The sequence below is a fragment of the Microcaecilia unicolor genome, chromosome 6, assembly GCF_901765095.1.
Source record: "Microcaecilia unicolor chromosome 6, aMicUni1.1, whole genome shotgun sequence".
In the NCBI taxonomy this organism is placed as follows: Eukaryota; Metazoa; Chordata; class Amphibia; order Gymnophiona; family Siphonopidae; genus Microcaecilia; species Microcaecilia unicolor.
The window spans coordinates 308,388,891-308,406,795 of NC_044036.1; the positions used below are offsets into that span (position 1 = coordinate 308,388,891).

At 45.3% G+C, this 17,905-nt stretch overlaps 1 protein-coding gene across 2 annotated transcripts in view; it reads left to right on the forward strand.

Annotated features, from left to right (window-relative positions):
* MYH10 (myosin heavy chain 10) overlaps positions 1 to 17,905 on the forward strand; it is a 221,677-nt gene that overhangs the window by 140,192 nt on the left and 63,580 nt on the right. For both annotated transcript variants that reach the window (XM_030208112.1, XM_030208113.1), the window contains 5 exons: positions 514 to 707; positions 1,064 to 1,185; positions 1,832 to 1,901; positions 2,005 to 2,165; positions 6,742 to 6,850. In XM_030208112.1, the coding sequence (XP_030063972.1) occupies positions 514 to 707; positions 1,064 to 1,185; positions 1,832 to 1,901; positions 2,005 to 2,165; positions 6,742 to 6,850 (656 nt within the window). The remainder of the gene's footprint in view (positions 1 to 513; positions 708 to 1,063; positions 1,186 to 1,831; positions 1,902 to 2,004; positions 2,166 to 6,741; positions 6,851 to 17,905) is intronic.

The following is a 17,905-nucleotide window of genomic DNA, read 5'->3' on the forward strand; positions in this document are numbered from 1 at the left end:
GAATTAAGGCATGTGACATCAGGTCACAGCCCTGATTTAATTTGAACTAGAAGCCATTAGAGTAGGAGAAAACTGCCAAGTTCCCCCCCCCCCCCCCCCCCCCAAGCATTTCTTAATAGTGGACTTGATTTCCTTACTGCTGTGCTTCTAACATAATGAAAGAGGGAATTCACAAAGTAATGGTTGCAATAATACACAATTTACTTGACCACTATTCACACCCAAGGACATCATGACAGTGAATTGAGACACAAAAGAAAAGATGCTCGTCTAATGCCAAAATGTTGATCTTACCTTGTCTGTTAGCACTGTTAGCAGAGGCAATTAACTGTTAGTCTTCTTTAATGCATGCTGATTGCCTTATCTGTAGGAAAAATAAATTCATTTTTTCATACCAGCCATTTTTTTTTCTCAAGGCTTGTGCTACTTCATTATTGCTTTTTAGGTGCAGCATACTTTTCTATCAAGAAACGTTAACATGTTTAACATTCTTTTACTTTCTTTCACAACTAGTGGACCGTATTGTGGGCCTGGATCAAGTTGCTGGTATGGCTGAAACTGCCTTTGGTGCTGCCTACAAGACCAAAAAAGGAATGTTCCGTACTGTAGGACAGTTGTATAAAGAATCTCTCACCAAGTTGATGGCAACTCTTCGGAACACAAATCCCAACTTTGTACGTTGTATCATTCCAAACCACGAGAAGAGGGTATGTTTTCAAAAGCTGGTATAATTTGATAAGTAACAACAAAACTTCTTTATATTATATTTCATTGCATCACTTGAAATGTGCATTTCTTTCTAACCCATATATTAATCTTGTACTTATATATCCTGTACTTTAAGTCCCATAGCACACTCTCCTATTTATATGTGATCTTTTAGAAAAGTTTGTTGGCTTCCCAAATATGGGCAAATGTTTGGTTTGAGGTTGCAGTATATTGGGTTGCTACACTTTGTGGTTGGTAATAGCTTTGAATGTGTTTGGACATGCTTCCTCTAATAGAATGTTTGGAGGGATTTTTTTTTTCTTGATAAATAACAAAATATTTCTCACATTTTTAGGCTGGAAAACTGGACCCCCACCTTGTTTTAGACCAACTACGTTGCAATGGTGTACTAGAAGGCATCAGAATTTGTCGTCAGGGATTTCCAAACAGGATCGTGTTCCAGGAATTCAGACAAAGGTGCTGAGTGTGAGGGGAAGGAAGGGATTTTTTGTTTCACATGAGACTGGTTTAATAAATGTTCTAAATTTAAGTCTTCTGAAATTTTCTTGGAAAATAACCTCAGATTATAATCTAAAAATTTGTGAGGCTGGTTCTCCCTCCTTCCCACTTAATGCATGCATACGTTGGACAAAACCTTCCTGATCTTAGCCTTCCTCACTCAAAATGGTCCTGTTGAACCTTTTTAGTTGAAACTTATGATAGAAATTAACTTCTGTCCTCTCTGATGACCTCTATACTTCTCCTCCCCCACCCCATATCCTAAGTCCATAGCTACCTTATTTTGAATTGGAAAGGAGAATGGAAGCTTGGTATCCTGACCTAGTGATTTTGTTCTGTATTTTCTTCTCATGGAGTAGCCATCACAACTTTATTTTAATTAAATGATTTCAAAATTTGCTCACGATGGAGCAGCTATATGAAAATTTCACTTAACATAATTGATAAGAAAGCTTGACCCCAGTGTGACTTAAATTGCTGTGTCCTTTCTTTGTATAGCTCTTAAAGTTAGCAATAAAACCATAAACTGAGTCATCTTTCTAGTATGGACATAAAATTAAACTAGTATAAATAACCTCATTATGGTGTGTTGTTTTTCCCCAAGGTATGAGATTCTTACACCAAATGCTATTCCTAAAGGTTTTATGGATGGCAAGCAGGCTTGTGAGCGAATGGTAAGTAGCTTAAAGTTGAGATTTTTACATGCTTAATTTTTAGTTGGTCAGTGAATGTGCATTTCACTGGGTAAATCCTTTTGTTTCCTCCTCCCTCCTCTAGATTAGATCTTTAGAACTGGACCCCAACTTGTACAGAATTGGACAGAGTAAGATCTTTTTCCGAGCTGGAGTCCTGGCACACTTGGAGGAAGAGCGTGATCTCAAAATCACGGACATAATCATTTTCTTCCAGGCAGTCTGCAGAGGCTATCTGGCCAGGAAGTAAGTAACATGGGTTGTCACTCTCTGGACATGAAAAGGCTCATTTGTTGTAATGCAGTCATTGATCAATGCAAATAGTATTTTTATTTTTGGAATTCAGATTTATTGAATCTTCCAAAATGTTAGATTAGGCAGGTAAAAGATGTCAAGTTGGTCTTTCATTCAGCTGAAGATACACATCACAGTATTACCTACTTTTACTCTTACCCTGTCAGTTGTCATATCTTCAGAACATAAGGACACAAGAATTGCTATACTGAGTCATACCAGACATCCATCCAGCCCAGTGTCCTGTTTTCTATCAGTGGTCAATCTGTTGCAAGTACCTAGCCAAATCTCAGGAAGTAACAAAGAATCCACACTACTTATCTCCAGGAATAAGCAGTGACTTTTCCCTAGGTCTGCTTTAAGGGTTTATGGGCTGTATATCCAGGAGTTTGTCCACACGTCTTTTAAACACAGCTACATTGCTTTTATCACATCCTCTGGCAATGAGTTCCAGAGCTTAACTATGCATTGAGTAAGAAAAATATTTTCTTTGATTTATTTCAAATGCACTACTTAATAACTTCATGGCATATCCCCTAGTCTTTGTCATACCTCCCCTTGGCCTTCTCTTTTCCATGCTGAAGAGCCCTAACCTCTTTAGCCTTTCCTTACATGAGTTGTTCCCTTAATCATTTTGGTTGCCCTTCTCTCTACCTTTCTTAGCTATATATTTTTTGAAATATAGGATCAGCATTGCACACAATACTCAAGGTGTGGTCACACCATGGAGCAATAGAGGCATTATGCTGTTTATTTTATTCTCTATTCCTTTCCTAATAATTGTTTGAAATCTTCTGCTCACTGTGTAGCAGCAGACAAAAAAAAAAGTATTGTCCACAATGACACTTGTTCTTTTGCCTTGGTGGGAACTCCTAATGTGGAACCTAGGTTATGCTTTCTAATTTGTTTGATTTTGGGGTAGAACATAATGTCACAAAGTGGTTACAATACATTAAAATTTGAGGGAAAATAAAATAAGAGCAGAAGTAGTGATGCCACTACCTCTGACCTGCAGACTGCAATACCATTCTCTATCAGTCATCTGTTCGACATTCTCAATCATCTGGAAATGCAAAGAAAAAAGTAAGGCTTTTTAAAAACGTTTTATTTATCACCATTTTAAATTTTAACAACCAAGGGCCCTGTTCACTAAGCTGCGATGTAGGCGCACAAACCTTTTAGTGCTCGCTGATAAGAGACACCCAGTGGGTTTAGTAAACAGGGCCCCAAGTAAATAACGTGTACAGAAAAATGTAGCTATCGTAATAATCAAAAAAGGAAAACAAACTTTTCAGGTAATCAAGTAAGGAAGTTAAGTCTGCATTACTGGATCCAAGACTACATAAAGTGGAATACTTTTACAGGAAAAATTACACTTGACATGCTACCAAATTCCAATATTCAAGATGGAGCATAATCACAAGGGTAAAGTTAAACCCCCGCGACCCGTTTCCCTGTGAGAGAAACAGTGAGGTGTGAAGATTTAAAAAAAAAAAAACATAACAGATTGGCACCTAATTACCCTAAAAAGTAGTGTTTTAACTTATTTTTGAAGTTATTGAAATTATTTTCACTTCTAAAGTAAAGTGGCAATGAATTCCATAACACTGGTGCTAAATAATTAAGGGGGGGCTGCCTCATGGGTAGTACTAGCCATGCCCCTACCAAAGGTAGGACAGATAAATTTAATGTGTGAGAGCTCATAGCTGTAGCTGGTGAACATGGGATTAACAGATTAGAAAGATAACTAGGAGTTCTCCTATATTAAAAAAGGAAAAGTTAAATAAGTAAGGATAAATAAGAATCTTAAATGTGATGTGACTTGGCAGCCAGTGGTGCACTCTCTCTAAATAGTGAACATGATTGTATTTTCATGTTCTTGTTGCTAGCTTAATAACTGTATTTTGTATCATTTGTAAATGGCGTAACTGAGACACACCATTATATAAAACACTACAGTAATCAATGTGACAAAAGTAAAAATCATTGTAAACAAAGCCTATTGACTGGGAGAGATTCTAATGACCCTAATGATCTTCAGTACATTGAAACAGGATTTTAATACAGATGATATCTGGGCTTCAAAAGAGAGATGAGGATTGAAAACAAAACCAGGGATTCTCTATGATGTAACTATAGTACTCCTGGCACAAAATGTAGGTGAACAATTAGGACTAAAGTCCAACCTGTAGTGCACATTGTACTTGATTTCAGTGAGCTGAGTTTTTAAAATGATTGGTCTCCATCCATAGAGCCACTGCTGATACAGTCATTAATTAAAAAAAGAAAGATCAAGATGTTTAGAATCGATGAAATAAACCAACTGTGTATTAGTTCCTCTCCCCCCCCCCCCCCCCAAAAAAAAAAAAAAAACCAAAAGCCTGATGCCTTTAGATTAAATAGTGGAAAAGAATGGACTCCTGTTGGACACCATAAACCAGTGGATATTGATCTGACACTGATGAACTGAAGGGCACATTATGGGGTGAATTCTATATATGGCACTGAAGAAAACACTATAAGCCACGCTTAAAGTTAGGAACGATTTATAGAACAGTTCTTATGCCTGGGAATTGCACCTAACTTTAGTCATGGCCATTTGCACCAATTGAATCATAGTGCAAGTTTTTGTGCCTAATTTAGGCATGTTTCCCCCTTATTCTATATATACGCGTGTTAAATTTAGGAACACCCTCGTTCTGCCCATGACCCTCCCATTTTTGCACCCCCTTTTTGAATTTGCATGTAAAATTTAGGCATGTATGCTCCAATTAAATCTAATTAGTGCCAATAATTGCTTGTTAATTTGCATGTACAAATTTTAATGACTTTTATAGAATGTGAGGGTATATGTCCGATCAGATTCAAATCACTCTAAAACTGTACCATATTTAATTGAGAAGTTAGCAAGGAAGGATCAATTAGTTCAAAGGCTGAGCTGAGATCTAATGATATAAGGGCAACTTTTCCTTTATCCAGTTGACAATGGAGATCACTATGCAAAGCAGCTAAACTCATCTCATTACTGTGAAATGACTGAAAGCCAGATTGGCAAAGATGAAGAAGATTCTGAAGCAGAATAGTCCTTTCAAACAGCTTTGCCAAAAACAGAATATTGGCTACTGGTCCTTAATTTGCCTTTCATCAGGATTGTTTTAATCATAGTTTTCTTCGGAACTGAAGATAGTTACTGGAATTTATTATAGACAATAAAAAAGGATTTAAGGGATCTAGTAAATTTTAACAGTGTTAAGATATAGAATCGTAATTGGAAGTAGGATAAGATAAGAATATCTTGATTAATCCAACAGAAGAAACAGGAGTAAAAACAGTCTGTAGTGAAAGTGGAACACCTGAAGATGTACCTGGACTAGTAACATCAAACTGTGGAGACTCAGAGGAGGTAGCCTAGATAACCGATTGTTTGGGACAAGAAGAAATAGCAACTGTGGATCTTACAATAGAAGGAACAGTTACTGCATCAAAGGTGAATGACTTTTACAGATCGGTGATCATATTTGAAAAGATGCTAAAGCATCTGCAGAAGTTACTAATGAAGCATCTAATTTTGCACTTGACGACAATGTCACCTGGATGGCCTAATCTTCCTATCTTGTAAGGTGGTCCTGCAGTTTCTTGCTGTCCACATGCAGTTTATCAACTTTGAGTAATTTTGTCTTATCTGCCGATCTGATCACTTATTCCTATTGTTGGTTCTTTTTTTTTTATTATTATTATTTATAAAAGTCCCAGTACAGATCCCTGTTATTCCACTGTTCACCTTCCTCCATTGAGAGAACTGGCCATTCCTTAGCATCCCTCTGGACCGGCCCGGGATTGGACTGATGGGTTGTGCTCGCCTTCCAGCAGGTTGGAGTATGGTCCGGAGGGATTAAAGGAAAGCAAATTAGCAGATAAGGTCTAATTTCTCCTTTAACCAGTTCCCAGTCCACAGTAGGACATTTAATGCCTCTTGTCCCCATATTTAATTTCCTTGGGAGTCTCTCATGAGGGATTTTCTCCAAAGCTTCCCAAAAATCCAGGTACACTATATCCAACTGTCTTACCTTTATCCACAAGTTTGTTCACACCTTCAAAAAAATGTATTAGACTGAGGCAAGTCTTCACTTACCTAAATCCATGTTGACTCTACCCAATTAAACCAGGGTTGTCTGTGTTCAGTAATTTACTTTTTATAATAAGTCTCTGCCATTTTGCACAAGTCTGTAGTTTCCCATTTCAGCCTCTGGAACCCTTTAAAAAAATTTGTTCTCTTGTGGCATTAACTGCTGGGCTATTCCACCTTCATGACCTTTCTATTGTATCACATCATTACTATAACTTATACAGTATATTTGTGCAGATCATATACTGCATTCTGATCAGTAAATCCTTTGGCCATTAAATAACCAGATTAATTTTGTAAGCCAAATCATTCACCCAGAAAATTCATTGGACACTCATATTGCCTTTAAATTTGGTGCATACCTTCTGTTTCTCTTCTCTCCCCCCCGCCCCTCTCCCCCAGGGCTTTTGCTAAGAAGCAGCAGCAGCTGAGTGCATTGAAAGTGTTGCAGAGGAACTGTGCAGCATATCTCAAGCTGCGTCACTGGCAGTGGTGGAGACTTTTCACAAAGGTTGGACTTTTTTTGTTTGTTTTTACTTAATAATTTGGGGTAGATAGCTTCAGTTATTTTGACATTAATCAAACATCAGTTGACTTCTTGTGGAAGTGAGACTTCCCAGCAGTCATTTTTGAATGAAATACTGAGTGCAGTGATAAGTAAAGATTCTTTTTGGCAGAGTGATTTAAAAATACTAAAGGGATGTTTCATTGACAGATAAGGAAAGCCCAGTAATTTCTACTTTTTATTTTGGGACTATATTTCATTTTGAGTGGGGGGGAACTTTTTTTTTTTTTTTTTAGAATCTCCTAATTACTATTCTCATCATACATCTGAATTTAGGGCACTGTTTTGGCCTTTATCCATATTTCAGGCAGATGTCTTGGGCATCAGAAATCTTGGTAGCTGTCTAGACAAATGGTTATACTCTGGAAATGGGTCATTCCACCGAATTAACGATGTGACAAAATTAAATATGGTAACGTAGGAGGAAAATCGAGAAGAAGCAATAGTGCCAAAAAACATCAAACTTGTTGCTATGAACAGTCTAGATCTGCTGCTCTAACAATTTGCAGCAAGCATCACTTCACTTTTAGTGCTACAGTACATTTTGTGTTGCAAAAATAACTAACCTCTCCTTCCATTATGTAGTTTCCCACTATTCCAGAACCAGGTGGAGATAGAGAACTGAAAACTGAGCTGAGACATATTCTATTCTATTCATATCTTATATTCCGCCGTATCTCCGAATGGATTTACTGAGGATTACAAGACAAAAAGCATCTTAATTAGATGGAATTCCAGGTGTTAATAATATGTCAAACCATATTTATCGCTGAAAAATATTAGACTTCAACTTCTTTATAAATGGAAAATAAAATTGAATAGATCTAACCTGATGCTGTATATTATTCCAAATTTTTACTTCAAGATTTTGAAAAGAATTAAGCAAATACTTTTTTCATTATCCCCCTAAAACTTGGAAACACCAGCAGACTAGAATTGATGGATCAAGAAGCTCGCCCTGTAGATAGTAGTGTTAAATATTTAAGGACGGGCTGCATTTTGACCTGCTAAACCTTTAAAGATCATACAAGCTATTTTAAACTTTATATGTAAATAAACCGGAAGACAATGTAATCTTTCAAGAAGGGGAGAAACTATCAGATCTACTTGCTTTCGGAATCAGTTTAGCAGCAGTATTTTGAAGAAACTAATTTGTGCAGAAGTTTTTATGTTAATCCTCCATATGAAGAATTACAATAATCCTAAATATGGTAAGACAACTGATTGAACTATAGCTTGGAAGCCTTCTATGCCCAAGGTAGACCAAATTGCTCTTAGCTGATGCAATCTGAAATTAAGTTTTTGGGTTTTTTTTTTTTTTGTCAAGGCTGCAATTTGATCATCAAAGATAGATTTGAATCAAGTATATAACACTTAAGACTTATTAGGTATCTGCAAAACTTCCCCTGTAGCCAATTTCAAAAATTTGTTAGGTAATGAATCTCCAAACTACACAATGTTTCCTTTGCTTATTCAGTTTCAGAAAATTGGCACCATGAATCAATTAAATTAATATTATCAATTAACATAGATAGTGTTTTCAAAATTCTCCGAGGACAAGCAGGCTGCTTGTTCTCACTGATGGGTGACGTCCACGGCAGCCCCTCCAATCGGAATCTTCACTAGCAAAGTCCTTTGCCAGCCCTCGCACGCACCGCGCATGCGCGGCCGTCTTCCCGCCCGAAACCGGCTCGAGCCGGCCAGTCTTCTTTTGTCCGCACTCGGTACGGTCGTGTTTTCGCCGTGTCGAGCCCCGGAAAGTCGACCTCGCGCGTCCAAATTCTGTTTGAGCGTGTTTTTTTCCTTCGGGAAAGCTTTGTTAGTCGGGAAGTGCTCCGGAAACCCTTCGACCGGGTTTCGTGTCAATCCTCCCCGTACTTCCAGCTTTTTGCCCCGGTAAGTTTTCTTTCGTCGTCGGGGTAGGCCTCTTTTCGGCCTCGGTCGAGATTTTTTCTCCCTCTAAATTTTTGGTGCTTCCATTTCGCCATTTCGGCTTTTGATTTCGCCGGCGTGATTTTTCCGCCCATGACATCGAAGCCTTCCAGCGGCTTCAAGAAGTGCACCCAGTGCGCCCGGGTTATCTCGCTCACTGATCGACACTCGTCGTGTCTTCAGTGTCTGGGGGCCGAGCACCGCCCTCAGAACTGTAGTCTGTGTTCCCTTCTTCAAAGGCGGACTCAGGTAGCGAGACTAGCCCAGTGGAACGTGTTGTTCTCGGGCTCTTCGTCGGCATCGGCACCGGGATCTTCGAGTGCATCGACGTCGTCAGCGTCCAGACCATCTTCCTCGGCCGCCCCTGCATCGAGTGCATCGAGGCATCGGGCCTCTGCATCGGCGCCGAGACATCGGATAGCTGCATCGACGTCGGTGGTACCAGGACCTCGTCTGCTGATGTCGTCGGACGGTGGTGCATCGGGTGGAGTGCAGGTGAGGGCTGTCCATTCCCCTGCTGGTGGCGGTGAGCCCTCGGGTGGGTCTCCTCCTACCCTGAGGGCTCCTGCGGTACAGCCCCCCCGAGATCGACCTTCTTCAGTCTCGGCCCCGAGGAAGCGACGGATGGATTCGACGTCCTCCTCGTCGGTGCCGGGGAGCTCCGGTGACATGCTTCGGAAGAAATCGAAGAAGCATCGACACCGGTCTCCTCCCCATGTCGGCACCGAGAGCTCTGGGTCGCCGAGGGATTCGGCACCCAGCAGGCATCGGCACCGAGAGGACCGCTCACCCTCTGTTCAGGAGGTGTCGATGCGCTCCGCTCTGGACAGCCCGGTACAGCCTCCACGCCCGGAACAGGTACTGACGTCGACGCCTGCATCGACCTCACAGCCTTTCTCTACAGCCGCTCTAAACGAGAGCCTCCGGGCCGTTCTCCCAGAGATTCTGGGAGAGCTGTTGCGCCCTACCCCTCCGGTACCGGCGGTGCTTGCGCCTCCGGTACCGTCGAGCGTGGCGCCGGCTGGCCCATCGCCCAGGTTGAGGTCCCCGACGTCGGTACCGCGTGCGGTTACCGACCGCGGCCACCTCCCAGGAAGGCTCCCCGACTACGTCGGCGGAGGGAGCTTCGCCGATGCGGGCGAGGGAGTCTACCTCTCGACGCCCCCATCGTGGACGTGGCTCCACTGAGTCGAGCAGGGCGAGGTTGCAGACACAGGTTCGTGAACTTGTATCTGACACCGAGGGTGAGGCCTCGTGGGAGGAAGAGGAAGATCCTCGATATTTCTCTGACGAGGAGTCTGAGGGTCTTCCTTCTGATCCCACTCCCTCTCCTGAAAGACAGCTTTCTCCCCCCGAGAGTCTGTCTTTTGCTTCCTTTGTCCGGGAGATGTCTACGGCCATCCCCTTCCCGGTGGTTGTGGAGGACGAGCCCAGGGCTGAAATGTTTGAGCTCCTGGACTATCCTTCTCCACCTAAGGAAGCGTCCACTGTTCCCTTGCACCATGTCCTGAAAAAGACATTGCTTGCGAACTGGACCAAGCCATTAAGTAATCCCCACATTCCCAAGAAGATCGAGTCCCAGTACCGGATCCATGGGGACCCAGAGCTGATGCGCACTCAGTTGCCTCACGACTCTGGAGTTGTGGATTTGGCCCTAAAGAAGGCTAAGAGTTCTAGGGAACATGCTTCGGCGCCCCCGGGCAAGGACGCTAGAACCTTAGACTCCTTTGGGAGGAAGGCCTACCATTCCTCTATGCTCGTGTCCAAGATCCAGTCTTACCAGCTCTACACGAGCATGCACATGCGGAACAATGTGCGGCAGTTGGCGGGCTTGGTTGATGCTCTTCCCCCTGAGCAAGCCAAGCCTTTTCAGGAGGTGGTCAGGCAGCTGAAGGCGTGCAGAAAATTCCTGGCCAGAGGAGTTTATGACACTTTTGATGTTGCGTCCAGGGCCGCTGCTCAAGGTGTGGTGATGCGCAGGCTCTCATGGCTGCGCGCCGCCGACCTGGAGAATAGAATCCAGCAGCGGATTGCGGACTCGCCTTGCCGTGCGGACAACATTTTTGGCGAAAAAGTCGAACAGGTGGTAGAGTCTCTCCACCAGCGGGACACCGCATTCGACAAATTCGCCCGCCGGCAGCCTTCAGCTTCTACCTCTACAGGTAGACGATTTTTCGGGGGAAGGAAGACTGTTCCCTACTCTTCTGGCAGGCGTAGGTACAATCCTCCTTCCCGACAGCCTGCGGCCCAGGCTAAGCCCCAGCGCGCTCGCTCTCGTCAGCAGCGTGCGACTCAGCAAGGCCCCGCGGCTCCCCAGCAAAAGCAAGGGGCGAGCTTTTGACTGGCTCCAGCAGAGCATAGCCGACATCCAAGTGTCCGTGCCGGGCGACCTGCCAGTCGGAGGGAGGTTGAAAGCTTTTCACCAAAGGTGGCCTCTCATAACCTCCGATCAGTGGGTTCTGCAAATAGTCCGGCAAGGATACACCCTCAATTTGGCATCAAACCCTCCAAATTGTCCACCGGGAGCTCAGTCTTACAGCTTCCAGCACAAGAGGGTACTTGCAGAGGAACTCTCCGCCCTTCTCAGCGCCAATGCGGTCGAGCCCGTGCCATCCGGGCAAGAAGGGCTGGGATTCTATTCCAGGTACTTCCTTGTGGAAAAGAAAACAGGGGGGATGCGTCCCATCCTAGACCTAAGGGCCCTGAACAAATATCTCGTAAAAGAAAAGTTCAGGATGCTTTCCCTGGGCACCCTTCTCCCCATGATTCAGCAAAACGATTGGCTATGCTCTCTGGACTTGAAGGATGCCTATACACACATCCCGATACTGCCAGCTCACAGACAGTATCTGCGATTTCAGTTGGGCACCCGCCACTTCCAGTACTGTGTGCTACCCTTTGGGCTCGCCTCTGCGCCCAGGGTGTTCACAAAGTGCCTAGCTGTGGTAGCAGCGGCACTTCGCAGGCTGGGAGTGCACGTGTTCCCATATCTTGACGATTGGCTGGTGAAGAACACATCCGAGGCAGGAGCCCTGCAGTCCATGCAGATGACTATTCGCCTTCTGGAGCTACTGGGGTTTGTGATAAATTACCCAAAGTCCCATCTTCTTCCAGTGCAGAACCTCGAATTCATAGGAGCCCTGCTGGATTCTCGGACGGCTCGCGCCTATCTCCCAGAGACGAGAGCCAACAACTTGTTGTCCCTCGTCTCCCGGGTGCGGGCGTCCCAGCAGATCACAGCTCGGCAGATGTTGAGATTGCTGGGCCACATGGCCTCCACAGTTCATGTGACTCCCATGGCCCGCCTTCACATGAGATCTGCTCAATGGACCCTAGCCTCCCAGTGGTATCAGGCCGCTGGGGGACTAGAGGACGTGATCCACCTGTCCACGAGTTTTCTCGAATCCCTGTTTTGGTGGACGATTTGGACCAATTTGACTCTGGGACGTCCCTTCCAAATTCCTCAGCCACAAAAAGTGCTGACCACGGATGCGTCTCTCCTGGGATGGGGAGCTCATGTCGATGGGCTTCACACCCAAGGAAGCTGGTCCCTCCAAGAACGCGATCTACAGATCAATCTTCTGGAGTTACGAGCGATCTGGAACGCTCTGAAGGCTTTCAGAGATCGGCTGTCCCACCAAATTATCCAAATTCAGACAGACAACCAGGTTGCCATGTATTATGTAAACAAGCAGGGGGGCACCGGATCTCGCCCCCTGTGTCAGGAAGCCGTCAGCATGTGGACCTGGGCTCGCCGGAACGGCATGGTGCTCCAAGCCACATATCTGGCAGGCGTAAACAACAGTCTGGCCGACAGACTGAGCAGGATTATGCAACCTCACGAGTGGTCGCTCAATTCCAAAGTGGTGCGCCAGATCTTCCAAGCGTGGGGCACCCCCTTGGTGGATCTCTTCGCATCTCGAGTGAACCACAAAGTCCCTCAGTTCTGTTCCAGGCTTCAGGCCCACGGCAGGCTGGCATCGGATGCCTTCCTCCTGGACTGGGGGGAGGGTCTGCTGTATGCTTATCCTCCCATTCCTCTGGTGGGGAAGACTTTGTTGAAACTCAAGCAAGACCGAGGCACCATGATCCTGATTGCTCCTTTTTGGCCGCGTCAGATCTGGTTCCCTCTTCTTCTGGAGTTATCCTCCGAAGAACCGTGGAGATTGGAGTGTTTTCCGACCCTCATCACGCAGGACGAAGGGGCTCTTCTGCATCCCAACCTCCAGTCTCTGGCTCTCACGGCCTGGATGTTGAGGGCGTAGATTTTGCCTCTTTGGGTCTGCCAGAGGGTGTCTCCCGCATCTTGCTTGCTTCCAGGAAAGACTCCACTAAGAGAAGTTACTTCTTTCATTGGCGGAGGTTTGCCGTCTGGTGTGACAGCAAGGCCCTAGATCCTCGCTCTTGTCCTACACAGACCCTGCTTGAATACCTTCTGCACTTGTCTGAGGCTGGTCTCAAGACCAACTCTGTAAGAGTTCATCTTAGTGCAATCAGTGCATACCATTACCATGTGGAAGGTAAGCCGATCTCAGGACAGCCTTTAGTTGTTCGCTTCATGAGAGGTTTGCTTTTGTCAAAGCCCCCTGTCAAGCCTCCTACAGTGTCATGGGATCTCAATGTCGTTCTCACCCAGCTGATGAAACCTCCGTTTGAGCCACTGAATTCCTGCCATCCGAAGTACTTGACCTGGAAGGTCATTTTCTTGGTGGCAGTTACTTCAGCTCGTAGAGTCAGTGAGCTTCAGGCCCTGGTAGCCCAGGCCCCTTACACCAAATTTCATCATAACAGAGTAGTCCTCCGCACTCACCCTAAGTTCTTGCCAAAGGTCGTGTCGGAGTTCCATCTGAACCAGTCAATTGTCTTGCCAACATTCTTTCCCCGTCCTCATTCCTGCCCTGCTGAACGTCAGCTGCACACATTGGACTGCAAGAGAGCATTGGCCTTCTACTTGGAGCGGACACAGCCCCACAGACAGTCCGCCCAATTGTTTGTTTCTTTTGATCCCAATAGGAGGGGAGTGGCTGTAGGGAAACGCACCATATCCAATTGGCTAGCAGATTGCATTTCCTTCACTTACGCCCAGGCGGGGCTGGCTCTTGAGGGTCATGTCACGGCTCATAATGTTAGAGCCATGGCTGCGTCGGTAGCCCACTTGAAGTCAGCCTCCATTGAAGAAATTTGCAAAGCTGCGACGTGGGCTTCTGTCCACACATTCACATCCCATTACTGCCTGCAGCAGGATACCCGACGCGACAGTCGGTTCGGGCAGTCAGTTCTTCAGAACCTGTTTGGGCTTTAGGATCCAACTCCACCCCCCGAGGGCCCTGTTTGTTCTGTTCCAGGCTACACTCTCAGTTAGTTGGTAAAATTTTTTTAGGTCAATCTCTGTTATGTCCTCGCCGTTGCGAGGCCCAATTGACCATGGTTGTTGTTTTGAGTGAGCCTGGGGGCTAGGGATACCCCATCAGTGAGAACAAGCAGCCTGCTTGTCCTCGGAGAAAGCGAATGCTACATACCTGTAGAAGGTATTCTCCGAGGACAGCAGGCTGATTGTTCTCACAAACCCGCCCGCCTCCCCTTTGGAGTTGTGTCTTCCCTTAAGAGTATTGTCTTGCTACATACTGGACTGGCCGGCTCGAGCCGGTTTCGGGCGGGAAGACGGCCGCGCATGCGCGCGAGGGCTGGCAAAGGACTTTGCTAGTGAAGATTCCGATTGGAGGGGCTGCCGTGGACGTCACCCATCAGTGAGAACAATCAGCCTGCTGTCCTCGGAGAATACCTTCTACAGGTATGTAGCATTCGCTTTATCCAAAGCAGGACATAGCAAAAAATGTCATCAGCATATGTCATTATTTGTAACCCAGGAGATGAAAACCAAGCACTTCACATATAAATGTTAAACAGTGGGGACAATGGAGATCTCTGAGGTACTCCACAACTAGGCTGCCAAGAATCGGGAGGGGGGGGGGGGGGGGTGGACATTTTTATATACCAGATAAGATCTTTTTCCCAAAAAATTCAAAAACCTACTAATCATTTCTATAGTGCTACTAGACATACGCAGCGCTGTACACATTATATGCAGGTACTTTCTCTGTCCTTAGAGGGCTCACAATCTAAGTTTTTGTACCTGGTACAATGGAGAGTTAAGTGACGCCCAAGGTCACAAGGAGCCGCAGTAGGAATCGAATCCAGGTCGCCAGGATCAAAGCTTGCTACACTAACCATTAGGCCACTCCACTTTTAGTACTTTTCCCCCAATACCTAATTCTGCAAGCCTATACAATAACAAAGAATGGTCTATAGCATCGAAGGCTGCAGAGATATCAAATTGCAATAGAACTGCCTGATCTCATGTACTCGATATTTCTGATTTCTGAAGTTAACGAGAGAATTAAGATCTCGGTACTATATGAGGGACAAAATCCACATTGTGTGTAATGCAAACAATCATTAGAAAAAATAAACTTATGAAATTGATAATATACCTTTCCGTCCAGTATTTTCTATCTCCAGCAAGTGGATGGACATAGGGTTCTGAGTGATTTGCTCCTAGTTCAGTTGATCAGCTGGTCCCCAGTTGAGCTTTATGGGTGGCTTAAGTCTGAACATTCCTATCTGGAGGTCTTCAGATCCCTGTCTCTGGTGCCCCATGAATTTACTTCTTCCCTCCCTTCAGCTCTCCCCTGTTTCCTGTGTCGCTCTCCTTTTCCAGCCCAACAACTTTTACAAAAAAAAAAAAGGATAAAGAAAGAGGTTTGCTGGAGAGCGTGGGTCAGTGTATGAGTCTTTCGCCTTTCATCTGTGGTAAGACTTGTGGCGACTGTGAGCTTGGGGGGAGCAGCCGGCAGTAGTAAGTCCCTACTAAGGTTTGACTCAAAACTACTTGGAGGGCTGCAAGTTCTACTTGGTGCAGGGGAGGACTCCTGACTCACCGCATGGGACTGTGTGGTGTGGCACTTATGACAGTCGGGATGAATGTTGACTCCCGTGGAGGCAGTTAATCGATGTTACCACTGTTGGACCCATCAGCCGGTATTAGGGATGTTGCAGTGCATGCAAGTTGGGAATCCTGCAGGACATGGAGGAAACGGTTGGTGGCAACACGTCTACAGATTTGGCGCAGCATCCAAATATGCCAGGGACTTCGGGCTCTCCTGCAGGGCCAGTGCGCAGGTTGCAGGAGAGCACTGGAACGGGTGTTCTCGTGGGGCCGACTGACAGTGAGGAACAGCTTCTGATCACACGTGGAACACAGCCGCCATTTTACAACCTTGGTGCTTGACATTCAGCTTCAGCTGCATCAGGATTTTTGTTTTCTGCAGAGTTTATATTGCTCTTAAAATAGGTCTATAGACCCGAAGCAGGGACAGTCAAGAGTTGCTGCATGGTGCTTGTTTCTCACCCCGCTGCCCCACAGACTCCTAAGAAATCTCGTTTAGACGTCCAGGAGTGGACAGATGAGGCTTCCTGCTTCTCCCTCTTTAATTGATGTTGATTCAGAGGAGCCATCATTGAAGGAGCTGTTGGAGAGTTGCTCCCTGAGGGAGGGGATGTTCCGAAAGTACTGAGGTTGTTTCATAAAGAGGAGCTCAATACTTTTATTTCTGAGGCACTGGTGGCGCATTCCACTCAGGAGCCTCTGCTTCGGTGTCAGGAGTTACATCTTTGTCGACCATGAGGGGGCTTTAGAGGCCGTTCTAAGACCTTCCCAATGCATCCTGACATTCAGAACCTGATTACAACGGAATGGGTCTCCCCAGAAGTGGGGCTGAGAGTTTGAAGAGCTATGGCTTGACTCTACCCAATGGTTCTGGAGGAGAAAGAGAAATTACAGCTTCCCTGGGTGGACTTCCTTATTGCGGTGACTAAGAAGACCACCTTGCCAGTAGAAGGAGGCATTGCCCTAACAGACCTACAGGCGAATCTACAAGGCTCGCTGAAATAAGCCTTTGAAGTGGCCTCTTTGGGCCATTAGGCAGCAGTGTGCAGTTTGTTCATGGCAAGAGCATGCCTGAAGTGACATCAGCAGTCTGCAACACAAGATGGGCACCATAACACACAGCTGGAAGCGAGATTGGCCTACTTGGAGGATGCTATTTGACATGTTACATGTTATGGCCCACGGTATGTCCTTGGTTGACATGGCACATTGACATCTCTGGTTGCAGCATTGGACAGTGGAAGTAGTGTCAGTCTCGTCTCATGAAACTGCCCTTTCAGGGCAAGTGATTATTTGGAGACTATCTTGGTAACTTGGTGAAAGAACTGGGTGCTGTAGGGTAAGCCATAAGTCTCTGGTTGTCCATATTCAGGAGGCTCTCGATTTTGAGACCGCAGACGGTACCAGCCTGCATGCCAGCATTATGGTCAGAAGTCCTGCTTTCAGGCACACAGATTTTTCTTTCATGTGGACAGGAAGTCCTCCTCTGAGTCATCTAGGGCTACCAGTGCTTCCTGAGCTTTCAATGATGTGAGACTGGTCCACTTTTCTCTTCCTTCAGTGGGAAGATGTCTTCAGGAGTTTTGGGAGGAATGAGCCAAAGTCACATCAGATCAGTGGGTTTTGGATATTGTTACAGAAGGTTACAAGTTGGAGTTATCCCACTCAGTTGCCCCTCTCTTCTTACAGTCTCCTTGTTGAAAGGGAGCCAAAGCAGTTGAGGTTCAGTCCCCTATAGATTACTTGCTGGTGCTCCAGGCCATTGTTCCAGTTCCCCAGGCTGAATAGGGACAAGGCAGATACTTCACGTCATTGTTCCAAAGAAAGAAGGCACCTTCGTCCAGTCTTAACTCAAAGGTCTAAACCACTACCTCCAAGTGTTCTGCTTTTACATGGAAATTCAAAAGATCAGTTATAGCCTCGTTTGAAATAGGAGAGTTTATCACTGCCCTCAGATCTCAAGGAGGCATACTTGCATATACCCATATGGCTGTCGTATCAGAGGTTTCTACATTTAGCGGTGCTGGGCCATTACTTCCAGTTTATTTATTTATTTATTTATTTTATTTTAGGTCATTTATACCCCGCCTTTTGCCACAGTGTTGCAGCCCCAAAGCAGCTTA